This window comes from Pongo pygmaeus, chromosome 2, assembly GCF_028885625.2.
Source record: "Pongo pygmaeus isolate AG05252 chromosome 2, NHGRI_mPonPyg2-v2.0_pri, whole genome shotgun sequence".
NCBI classification, from domain to species: Eukaryota; Metazoa; Chordata; class Mammalia; order Primates; family Hominidae; genus Pongo; species Pongo pygmaeus.
Genome location: NC_085930.1, coordinates 181497740 through 181511099, shown reverse-complemented (window position 1 = coordinate 181511099; position 13360 = coordinate 181497740). Strand labels below are relative to the sequence as shown.

Sequence of the window (13360 nt, the reverse complement as noted above, 5' to 3'; positions counted from 1 at the left end):
AAAGTCTCAGGATACCAAATCAATGTGCAAAAATCACAAGCATTCCTATACACCAATAATAGACAAAACGGCCAAATCATCAACAAACTCCCATTCACAATTGCTACAAAGAGAATAAAATACCTAGGAATACAACTTACAAGGGATGTGAAGGACCTCTTCAGGGAGAACTACAACCACTGCTCAAGGAAATAAGAGAGGACACAAACAAATGGAAAAACATTCCATGCTCATGGATAGGAAGAATCAATATCGTGAAAATGGCCATACTGCCCAAAGTAATTTATAGATTCAATGCTATTCCCATCAAGTTACCACTGACTTTCTTCACAGAATTAGAAAAAAACTACTTTAAGTTTCATATGGAACCAAAAAAGAGCACGTATAGCCAAGACAATCCTAAGCCAAAAGAACAAAGCTGGAGGCATCATGCTACCTGACTTCAAACTATATTACAAGGCTACAGTAACCAAAACAGCATAGTACTGGTACCAAAACAGATATATAGACCAATGGAACATAACAGAGGGCTCAGAAATACCACTACACATCTACAACTATCTGATCTTTGACACACCTGACAAAAACAAGAAATGGGGAAAGGATTCCCTATTTAATAAATGTTGTTGGAAAAACTGGCTAGCTATACGCAGAAAACTGAAAGTGGACCCCTTCCTTACCCCTTATACAAAAATTAACTCAAGAGGATTAAAGATTTAAACGTAAGACCTAAAACCATAAAAACCATAGAAGAAAACCTAGGCAATACCATTCAGAACATAGGCATGGGTAAAGACTTCATGACTAAAACATCAAAAGCAATGGCAACAAAAGCCAAAATTGACAAATGCAATCTAATTAAACTAAAGAGCTTCTGCACAGCAAAAGAAACTATCATCAGAGTGAACAGGCAACCTTCAGAATGGGAGAAAAATTTTGCAATCTATCCATCTGACAAAGGGCTAATATCTAGCACCTACAAGGACCTTACACAAATTTACAAGAAAAAAACAACCCCATCAAAAAGTGGGCGAAAGATATGAACAGACACTTCTCAAAAGAAGACATTTATGCAGCCCACAAACATATGAAAAAAAGCTCATCATCACTTCTCATTAGAGAAATGCAAATCAAAACCACTATGAGATATCATCTCACGCCAGTTAGAATGGCAATCATTAAAAAGTCAGGAAACAACAGATGCTGGAGAGGATGTGGAGAAATAGGAACATTTTTACACTGTTGGTGGGAGTGTAAATTAGTTCAACCATTGTGGAAGACAGTGTGGCAATTCCTCAAGGATCTAAAACCAGAAACACCATTTGACCCAGCAATCCCATTACTGGGTATATACCCAAAGGATTATAAATTCTTCTACTATAAAGACACATGCACATGTATGTTTATTGCAGCACTATTCACAATAGCAAAGACTTGGAACCAACCCAAATGCCCATCAATATTAGACTGGATAAAGAAAATGTGGCACATATAGACCATGGAATACTATGAAGCCATAAAAAAGAATGAGTTCATGTCCTTTGCAGGGACATGGATGAAGCTGGAAACCATCATTCTTGGCAAACTGACACAGGAACAGAAAACCAAACACCTCATGCTCTCACTCATAAGTGGAGTTGGACAATGAGAACATATGGGCACAGGGAGGGGAACATCACACAATGGGGCCTGTCGGGGTGGGGGGCAAGAGGAGAGATAGCATTAGGAGAAATACCTAATGTAGATGACAGGTTGATGGGCGCAGCAAACCACCATGGCACATGTATACCTGTGTAACAAATCTGCATATTCTACATATGTATCCCAGAACTTAAAGTATAATAAAAAAAAAAAAAGATCAATACTAACAACAATAAAAAAAGTTTTTTTTTTTTAACTACTTCCCCTCTATAGTAAAATCACAGGCACTTTAGTTTTCAATTACATACTGACTTTGATACTTGCAAACCTCACCATCAATGTCAAATACAAATAAACAATTTACAACTCTTTAAGACAAGCATACGCTTCAGAACTGAAAACTGAAGATGAATACCACCATATATAAAATGAAATATAAACTAGGCTTCACCCACTCTGAAGAATTATGTAATAAGTACAAGTTAGGCAGTTTCTTTCACTGATTTTAAGAAAAACATAGTTCACTGAGTCATTCACAGAGGCATGGAGCCAGCCATACTCAGTTGCACATATGCCATGCACACTGGTTCTTACCTGTTTGTACTCAGATTCTCTTCCAACCAATACCTGCAGAATGTAGTTAACAGGGTCACCTTTCATTGATGGTACCGTCTCCCATAAAATTTCACATGAATTTCCTTCTAACTGTGTTACTCGAGGTGCTGAAATACAAATCCACACATCCAAGCTCAAAATTCAAAGTATCATGTTAATAGTCAACACTTTGGCACTATTAGTGAGAACTCAGAGAGAGCAAGATTGTGCCTGTGTTTGCCCTGAGAGAGGAGTTGATTTGCCCAGCCTCTCATAAAACCAGCAGGGTGCCCTTTAGGCACGGAGAAGTTACTCCATGACTAAAAAGCCATCGATGAAAAATCCTTTGCCCATTATCCCATTAATAACAGCTTGATGTGGATCACATCTTTTTTTCTCCCATGGCAATTGAGCATCCTATATGGCTTAGGCCCTGTCCTAGGTATTCTGGAAGATGCAAAAACAGGCAAGGTAAACCCTGTTTTCAAGAAACTTAAGATTTAGTTGAAGGAAGGGGAGAGCAAGGTATGAGATGCATACAAAAAGAAACATCAGGGAATAAAAATGAGAGGTACAAACAAAACGTTGGGAATTTCCAGGGGAGGAAAAGAGCATATTGGGTGAGGGTCTAAGGAAAGTTTGAGGAGCAGGTGACATGTGAGAACAATCCTGGGGAATGGGCAGCATTGAAAGCCTTTAAAAATTAAATTATATTTATATATATTTTATTGTTCACCTCCTGAACTCCTCATTCTCATTTAAAGCTAAATTATATTAGTCTGTAGTAAGGCACTTAAAATATTCTAGATTTAAAAAATATTTTCATAACTTCTATCTCTACAGTTTGATTCAATATGACATTTTCCTATTTTGTAACTAGAATGTATATCTCCTGTCTGAACCCCCTTATACTTTAATCCCTAATTACATGCAACTAATTCTTTAGAGACAGTTGTTTCTACTTGCAATTCTGTGTGATATTGTTTCAGAAAAACAATGCTTTCCTTAAAAAAAAAAAAAAAAAAAAAGAAGAAGAAGAAAAGGAGCCTATGCTGGAAATACTTGGCCAAAATTCCAAGCATTTTATGAAGAAACTAAATAAGGAAGCCTATCAGATTAAACTGTCCTCCAGCTAAGACAGTAATTTCCTGAATCTAAGAGTGAGAGGAAGACAACCTGATCATGTGTCAGAGTAGGAAAACTGACCTTCTGAAGTAGAAAGGCTGGGAGATGCAAGCACTATCAATGTGCCATTGTATTTTTTGTAAAATGAATCCCCACCAAGAATCACTTTGAGAGGCAAAGATAGTACTCCTTCATACTAGAAAGACCCCTGAAGTGAGATAATTGATAAATGTGGCCACCCTTCCTTGGTACTAATAAACCAAAGCAGCCACAGTGTGCTCAGACATTTTTTGTGTTATAACTGAAAGGCAAAGCTGCACCAAAGGGCCAGGGCATTTACTGCCAAAGTGACCTGGCAAGGCCGTGCATGTGTATGCACATTCATACTCATGTCTTAGTCACATAAAGAAGGGTCTGCCAAAGAGTCTGCAGGGCAGGGAAGCAGGAGGAAGGTATTTATCCTAAACTAATCCTGAAAGGAGCTATGAGGTTCATAGAATCCAAGCCAAATCCTGACCCAGGTCCTGGAAAGTTCCTATAATTGACTTTGTGCCCTGGTTGTAGCTGACACACCTCCTTCATGTGGGAGTAGAGAGTCAAACACATATGCAAGGATCTTTTGTGCAGGTTGTACTTACCCCACTATCTGTCAGCCTTAGGGTTATTTTGAGCAATAGCTGGATAAGCCACTTGTGCTGTTTGTCCCCTAAAAGACAAGCTGCAGGGACCTCCACAAGAACCACAGTATTTGCAGGAGATGAGGCAGGGCCTAAGGAGTCCATGAGTGGCTGGGTGGACAGGCTGAGCATGCTACGGCTCCTATTGCTATTTCCTGCCTTGCAAGTCAGCCGCAGTCAGGCATAGCTCTGTGGCTAGATAAGAGGCTGAGGGCTCAGCAGACCTGGTGGAAGGAGGGTCCAGGCAGAGTGTCTTTTCTTCACTAGCCTCGAGAGATATGGGGAAGATCTGGATACGTGGGGCTCTCATAACTTCTGCAGTACCTGATCCCATTAAGGGGCCAGAGTAGGAAAGTAGTCGTCCTTGAAGAAACTTCAAGATAAGTACCCCAGGAGATTAGAGCAGATCACTGCTACAGTTTTCCAAAGGCAGCGCTCCACACCAAGAGCTGTGCGCCAAAAGAGAAAGGCTGCTGAAGTTGCCTAAGTCAGTCTCTAGGCACCGAAGTCACTAAAAGATGAATGCCAACCTCTGCTTCTCTGAACGTCTAGGAAAGGGGAGTCTGACGCCTTCCTTGGTAAACTGTCTTAAGGGCTGCAGCACCAGGAATTTAACCCTTATTTCTAACCATTATTTTTGATAAACATGCATACATACAGAGAAAAGTCATTAGTAGGCCCTTTCCTTTCAAGGTCTCTCATTTCCCCCAGACAACCCATTGCTCAATCTTCTTTAGAATGTTCTTTTGATTCTATCTTGCTGACATTATATTTAACATCAGAAAAGAGCTTCTTTCTATAAGTCCCAACAGTTCCTTACTCTCACAAGAGAGCATGAAAGAATACATAGTCTACACACCTTTGATGGTGGGGGGGACACTTTTGGTTGTGCTGAAGGTATAGGTTTCTGAGAAGGGCCCTTCTCCAGCCTCGCTTGCTGCCTGGATTCTGAAGGAGTAGCATGTGAATTCTGTCAGTCTCTGGACCTTGTAGGTGTGGCTGGGTCCTCTATAGATTGAAATAAACCTAGAGGAAGGAGCAGAATCAATTAGCCATCTGAACTTCTACTAATGATAAGAAATTAATTATGATGCAAACTAGTGGAGTAGATTAGGCCAGCTTGGTAAATGCTTTCCATACATTCTGAATTAATAATCAGCCAGTTGCTACATTAGGGTTAAGCTTAATGTCTAAATGTATGTTTTTATAAAAGAAAAACATAAACTTAAGCACATATAAAGACTGGAATGAGACTCCTTTAATTAGGATCTAGATTCTAGAAACATCAGTTGCTCATGTTTTTATTTACTAATAAAAAACAGAATTTTCAAATTTTTCATAATGCTAATATCTATAATCTGGTAGTGTAAACTAATCTTCTACTATGTACTAGGCAATGAAGTTAATGTTAACAGGACACCTGAGAAATAAGATGTCCTCTTTAGCCAAATTTTGCAAATAACTGAGGTTTGGCCAGAAATGCTTTTAATTTTAACTTTTATCGATCTTACCAAGAGCTTTCAAAGCCCCATTCCTCAACTGCTAAGGAGACATTTAGGATTATGATTCGTTGGGAACACATGTAAAAAGAAAAAAAAAATGCTGTGTTCAGAATCATCCATCAGGTTCATCAAAATCACAGACAAACAGCACAGGTGGGCTGGACAGTTTGGACTGGCAGCTTTTGGCTCCTTCCCCCATCAGATCCAGAACTATTTCACACTTCTCTGCTAATTAAGATTTCCATGAAACGTTAAGCGTAACAGGCACAAAGATAAGCAAACAAGGCCTTATGTTTTAGGTGTTTTCCCCCAGGGTCTTGAAGACAACGTTTTCACAGTAAAAACATATTTGAGAACTACAGTATGCTGTCATCTTTTTAAAAAATATAGTTTAACTGTAAAATTTTGGAAATAACATAACTTCCCATAAGTCATCCAGGATCTTTAGTAGATTCAGTATTTGAATCCTGCTGGTCCAGTGGACACTCTGAGAACCACTACATAAGTTAATTGAACCACAATGCCTTGTTCCTAGACAGACAGGCCAATGGATTCTACATTTCCAGGGCTTCGTCACAGCATCTGAGGACAATCCACTGTCTTCAGATACTGGAAGTCGGCCACTAACAAAATCATAATCCAAAATGTCTAACTCTTGGGCCAATTTGGCCTAGGGGTAAGCAGAATTTATGTATTCATTTAGCAAACACTTCTTGAACATCTGCTGTGTGCTAGGCTCTGTGGATTTGAAAGATGAATAAGACCTAATCCCTGTGCGTTAGCTGGTCCTGAGTGCGGGCAAGGTTTTCTGAAGCAGAGCAGCAGCTTTTCCACATGCTGGAGAACAGTCCCTCTGGATGGATGAATGGATGGAAAAATGAAGAGATACAGATCTAAAACATTTTCTTTTCTTTCTTTTCTTTTTTTTTCTTTTTTTAACAAAGCCTGTCAGAGTTAATGCTTACTTTAAAATATCCACGTGTGTATTCATCAGCCTCTGCAATCAAGTTCCTGAGCCCTGGTCATTTCACCTATTTGTGTGCTGTCTGCTTTGCTGTGTAAGGAAGTGCCTTTTATTAAAGGCTGAACATTTTTAATTTCAGGGAAAGCCAGAGTCCAGGCTGAAACCCACAAATACCATGGCAACCTATTTAGCACTCTTGACACATTACTACCCTAATGAAGACATCCTTGCTGATGCCAGAGCCAAACAGCTATTTATTAACTCAGCCTAACCTAGTCTACAATCTCTAACAGGAGTAATTGCCCTTAATTATATCACAAATTGAAGTCATGCTTTAAGAAGTGAAAGTGTTACATCTTCATTACAAATTTGCCATAAAGCTCAGTTTTTAAAGGAGTTTGGAGAGGACTACTAGGAACAGTATGCTTTCCTGCCATGCCACACTCTAAGGAGAGTATTTCTTTTGGAAAATAAGTTCAATATATATTTGAACCCAGACCCAATTATAATGTAAGCAATAGCACTCACAGTCACAAAGAAATTTACTGAAGCAAATTCATTACTCTGTTTGTAATCTAAATAGAACAGATAACATACGTACCAGTTTTCAAATACATCAAAATCTTCTGTTTCTAGACTATTGTGTTCCTTTAACTTTTTGTTTTGCTCTTGTACTGGAGCATTTTATTAACTGTTTAAAATTGCATTCCAATTTATGAAAAACATAGTGGAAACAGCTGATAGTAATGAGAAATTTAAAATTTTATTTATGTCTGGAGACAGTGTTAATTAGAAATACAAAAATGACCCCATTTGTGTCTAGAAAAAAGTGGGAGTGACCTTGAAGACTCTGGAGGAGACATGACTACAGAGGATTTCAGCTTTACAGTTCAATCACCTTATTTTCAGTGAAGGCGGAGTTAGGCAGCTCCAGGAGGCCACCTTGGAGCTGCAATTCCCCGTGGAGAGGAACTTGGCAACTGGCAGCCTGGTGCTCCCAGCAGAAGGGAGCTGAGAAGAGGAGGGAAAGGGGTGGTTCTTTCTTCCTTCAGCCTTTTCTAGAATAAGCATGCGTCTAAGCAGTCCTCTAATGTAGCCCACTGTCCACTCTGGCAATAATAAATCATGATCTGCTCGTTGCTCTGATCAAAGCCATCACTGCTTTGACTGGCCTGCCTTCCCCAAAAAAGGGCATGGGAAGAAATGATGAGAGGAGCATGGAGAAGAGCTCTTTTATTTTGTTCTCGGAATGTGTATGGAAATAGCCAAAATAGATGGTAAGTAATTCCTATGTCATGTAATTAACCAGATATTGAGCCTTCAGGAGGGAAGGAGGCGATGGGCATGACAGAGGCTCTCTCCTGGGTGAAACAAGTATAAGGTGGGAAGGGGAGAGACATAAGGATTCCTAAGAGCTTTGGGTGAAACAGCCCAAGGCAGGAAAGCATCAAGTGTCAATCAGGCCATCTAGAAACACTGATGTACCCTGTCCTTTTGGGGCCTGTGCCCTAAGAGGAACACACAGGCCCAAGGTCAGAAGGGCTGAGCAATGATGCAAGATGATCATAGCTAATGCCTTCTGAAGACTTTCTCCAATCATCTCACTCTGAAGTGTGACCAAGAGCCACAGGGAGACGTTAAAGACAGAGGTAGCAAGTTGGCACATTATTAAAAAGCTGACACTTTCCTCACTTTAAAGATTTTCCCTACCCTTTCGTCTTCTTAAGGAAATAAAAGAGGTAAGAATAGAAAGAGAACTGCAAGAATGAAACCATGGCATGAAAGGGATGAGAAAGACTTGGTACCAATTTTTTATACTATGAAAATCATTTATCACAGTCATTTCCAATTTCATGTCATTTTACTCTCTCTACAACAAAAAAATTCATTAAATACACAAGCAAATAGATTCTAGTTAAACTTCTTCTATACCCCCTGAAGATCTGGGTACTTGGTAGGCTCTCAGTAAATGCAATTTCTGAGACTGGAATTGGCTCTGTAGACTATGAGATACCAGCAAGTAGTTTAGCCTCTTCATGCCTCAGTTTTCTCATCTGTACAATCAGTGAAATGATGGAACCAACCTCAGAGATATTGTGAGGTTTAAATGGGTTAATAAAAGAAAAGTGCTGGCCGGGCACAGTGGCTCAGGCCTGTAATTCTAGCACTTTGGGAGGCCGAGGCGGGCAGATCACAAGGTCAGGATTTTGAGACCAGCCTGGCCAGCATGGTGAAACCCCATCTCTACTAAAAACACAAAAATTAGCCAGGCGTGGTGGTGCGTGCCTGTCGTCCCAGCTACTCAGGAGGCTGAGGCAGGAGAATCGCTTGAACCCGGTAGGCAGAGGTTGCAGTGAGCCAAGACTGCCACTGTACTCCGGCCTGGGCGACAGAGCGAGACTCTGTCTCAAAAAAATAAATAAAATAAATAAATAAATAAAATCAAAGTGCTTAGGCTAATCCTGATATATAATAACTCAATATGTGTTAGTTATAATCATCTTAATGCTGTGAAGACAGAATTTTTAGAAAGAACTCCCCGTGTGTTCTAAGAGACCACGTACATCACTGTCTGCTAACACAGAAGTTATTTTTTCTCGGTGGAAAGTCAGCCACATGGTAAGAGGCAACCCTGCAGAGCAGGCTGCCATGTTGGCCTCAGACATGAGCTGTGGGACTACATCTGTGAAGCTGTTTACTCTCCCTCAGGCGGGTCCTGCCAGTGAAGTACAGGCAGAGACGCTTCCTCGCAACACACTGGTGAGGTCTGAATTTGACGGCTCACATAAAAGCCCTAAGCTCTGACACAGCAGGCCTCAGATAATCGCTGATCCTAAATTTCTTTCTGGTAAACCCTAGCATGAAATGTACATGCTGACAGTAATGTCTGGTTCCCATTGCTCCTCCAATATCAGACAATAAAGACCTACCAAAACATAATAAAAAGCACATATGCCAACACAAGAATAATATAATTCCTCTTTCATCCCAGTTCTATAATTATTTCCCATCATTCCAGGAGGCAAAAGAAGAGAGAATCTTCCTTCTTCGGGGCCAATGATTTATGGCATTTGTATGGTGCTCTTTCTAGGAAGCTCTGTAGGTTAACACCCCTGTGGCTAGAACCACTCAGGGAGAGATTACAAATATTCATCAAATATTTGTTTTACAAAGACTAAGTTAATTTTTTTCTTGCTCCTATATCTTTTTTAAAAGACCAACTTAACTTCAAAATTCATTAATAAGTAAGCCAGAGGCCTTTTGTGATGGAACAAAATATACCAAGCATCCCAAGACACAATGATTGAAGACTACACATTTTAAATGCAGATAAGGATTCCAAAGAGCAAGGCTTTGCCGTGAAGAGGAGAATAGCATCTGTCGAGCTTTCCTAGTCCTCTTCCTCTTATATGTAGAATGACCAGGGTCAGTGCTTAGATTCCACCTGCTTATGCATCACAGGCCCTAGGACATCACACCGTGGCCAGAAGGCAACGGAAGGGTCCTGCTGTCTTGAAGGTGCTGATCACTACTATTAATACTTCAGTGTGCATTGCTTCAACCCTGGGGAAGGGAGGAGATCCCTGGAGTAGGAAGAAGTCAACTGGAAATGGGAGGACCTAAAGCAGCAGGAAATGGTGAAAAACTCTCACTAAGTCCTCAATACCTTGGTTTCTAACAGCGAGTGGGGCTCAGGAAACAGGGATGCACTCCACGAGGAGTCACACCTGCTTAACCCTGGGCTGCTCCCCTGCTCTAGGCTGCTGAGAAGGACTGGACCATCCTTCACTCCCCTCTGTAACTCCGACACTATCGGTGGAGGAGGTGGAGCACAGGGACTTGGACCCAGGAAGACCTGTGCTCTAACCAGCTCTGCGCTTTACTGCCACATCATTCACCCCTGCTAAGTGTCAGTTCCTCCCATTTGTAAAATGGGCACAGCATCTACCTCGTAGATTGTTTTAAGAGTCAATGCAATATTTATGTGGGTAAAACCTTAGCACTGAGCCCAGGACACAGTAAGAGCCTAGCATATGGCATTATCCAATGGCCCCAAACTCTGCACCAGGAAGGCCACAGGTCACCTTTTGGGGATCTGACTTGTACCCTGAGGACCTCTGGCTCCCAGTTCCTGCTATACAGGCCTCTCCCCAGGTTACTGGGGTCATTCACAGCTTTTGACCCAGCAGGAACATGTCAATCTAAATTTGTGATGTTCTGTTACAGCCTATGCCAGACATTTAGCTCCCCCAACATAAATCACTCATCTAATGTGGTGGCCAAGGAGTACAAATAAAATGCTCACTTTGTTATTTTCATGACATGAGCACTCTTGCTGACAAAAGCAACAAGGAATAATGTATATATAGCGATTCCTGGAACACACTATATGCTCAATAAAGTCACTGAGTCATTTTAGCATGAGTTCAGGCTGAGGCATATGTAGCTACAGGCAACCCTTATGGTACCACAGGAGCCCCAGCCCATGCTGGCAATATCTCTGAGGGGTCTTCTACTCTACCTCCATCCCCTGCTGCCTGTGCCCATGAAGCTTCAGAGGCATCAGCCCCATGACCCAGGCTCCAGTGACGACCAAGAAGAGGACAAGCACAGTAACACCTGTGGGGCTCCACTGTGCAGTGAGTTCGGATACAACACACTGGGTGATGATATAAGCTCTGCAGTAAGCTGGCTTGGGTCTGAGTTCAGGCTCAACAGTCTGGTAATGGTGCGTTCTACAACCAGGTAAGTTGTTTCCTCCTCTGTAAAGTGGGTACGATAAGAGTAACTACCTTGTAGCATTATTGAGAGAATTAAAAGGGATGATGAAGGAAAACCCACTAGACAATGCCTAGCACTTATTAAATGTTCCATAAATACTACTGTTTTTAATACTATGTAAATATTATTGTTTCTAACACGAGTATTATTAACAAAGCACCAATGCTCATGAGTCTGTTTTACAAGGTTGGAAAAGCTGAAGGAGTCCTCAGAATGGCATCCCTCTCACTTTCATTCCATGAGGTTTTCTTGAGTTGGAGAGAGGAGTTGGGCATATGACCAAGGTCACCCTGTCCTGGCGAGTCCAGGCTAAGAACTGTTGCTGCAAACACCAAGATGGGGCAATGCACCCAATCTAGGCACTGCCCATAGCGTTGGGCATTTTTACTTAGAGAGAAGAAAGATGGGGAGAAATGCTCTCCTACACTAAGAATATTTACTTGGAAAGGGGAAATAAACTGGTTAGAAGGTTGGGTGGGTCATTAAAAGTTTACAGTCTAAATGAATTCTTGATGGCTCTGCCCATAACTTGTTTGAGCTTTGACTGTAATATCTTCTTGAAACAAGACACTCAGATGGCAATAAGCACGCATGAGTTTTAATGTTGGTGATTTACCAATGATTAAAAAAACATTCTGCACAGTCAGCCCTCCATATCCCTAGGTTCCATATCTGTGGATCAACCAACTGCAGATAGAAAATAATGGGGGAAAAAAAGGATGCTTGCATCTATACTGAACATGTTCTGCCTTTTTTGTTCTTGTTATTCCCTAAAGTATAACAACTATTTACATAGCAATGGCAGTATATTAGGTATCATAAGTGAACTAGAGATGATTTAAAGTATACAGGAGGATGTGCATAGGTTATATGCAAATACTATGCCATTTTATATAAGGGACTGGAGCTTCCATGGATTTGTGGGGGGGCAGGGGGGGAGAGTGTTGCCCTGAAGCCAATCACCCATAGATACTGAGGAAACAACTCTGTGTGATACTATAATTGTGGAAACACGTCATCATACATTTGTCCAAATCCATACAGTGAACAACACCAAGAGTAAACCCTAATGTAAATTATGGAATTTGGGTAATAATGATGTGCCAATGTCTGTTCATCAGCTGTAACAAATGTCCCACTGTGGTGGACGATGCTGATAATAGAAAAGGCTGTGCATGTGTTGGGGTAGGTGGGATAAGGGGTATCTTTGTACCTTCAGCTTAATTTTGCTGTGAACCTAAAACTGCTCTAAAAAAATAAAGATATTTAAAAATGAAAAACAAAGTTCTACGTGTCTGTGAATACCGAATGACTTTGCTTATTTTATTCTGCTTGCCAGTCAGAGTACTCCATGGCAGGACAGAGCAAGGTTTCAAGAGCAAAAAGATATACACAGACCTTAGCCAGAATGCAGAGATTATTACCTTCACTGTAAACTTGAACAAGTCACATAACTCTCTACAGCTCAACTGCCAGACAACAGCTGTCTTGTTCACTTGGCAGGAACTTTTATGAGATCAAAGTAAATTCTATGACTCCTTATTGAATATGCACTAGAAAGGCAGACAACAGATTCTGGGCATTTTCCAGAAATTCTTGGGGAAGGCTATACTTTTAATTTCAGTATTTTAGGCTTTAACATTGTGAAAGTTGACTTTTTGCATTCAAGTGCAACTGAAGGAAGAAGTTCCATCATGTTAAATCTTTAAATGTTCCTTTATTTTAAATCACTATAGGGGGAAATGTAATACACATGAAGAATTTAGCTTTAGAATGTTTCCTTAAAACAGTTTCATTTTGAAAAAAACATCCAAGAATGCTCTAACTGGCCTACAACTTAAATTTATGATGGAAAATAAGAGATAACGCTAACGTTTCTACATTTACTACCTTGTTATCTTATAATCCCTAGGCCAACTACAGGCTCACAGCAACCCATTAATATTAACTCCTCAAAATGCTCTAACCTGCTGACCTAAAATAACCTGTAGTCTGCTAAAGGCTGCAAATGGTACCTTTCAAAACATGTTTCACAGTATCACAAATCAACAGCTCAGCAATATTCATTAAAAATG

General features: G+C 40.6%; 1 protein-coding gene across 11 annotated transcripts in view; it reads right to left on the bottom strand.

Moving 5' to 3' along the window:
• FNDC3B (fibronectin type III domain containing 3B) overlaps window positions 1-13360 on the bottom strand; it is a 361515-nt gene that overhangs the window by 17356 nt on the left and 330799 nt on the right. For all 11 annotated transcript variants that reach the window (XM_054482960.2, XM_054482961.2, XM_054482962.2 and 8 more), the window contains 2 exons: window positions 4897-5063; window positions 2236-2363 (listed from right to left, as the gene is read on the bottom strand). In XM_054482960.2, the coding sequence (XP_054338935.1) occupies window positions 2236-2363; window positions 4897-5063 (295 nt within the window). The remainder of the gene's footprint in view (window positions 1-2235; window positions 2364-4896; window positions 5064-13360) is intronic.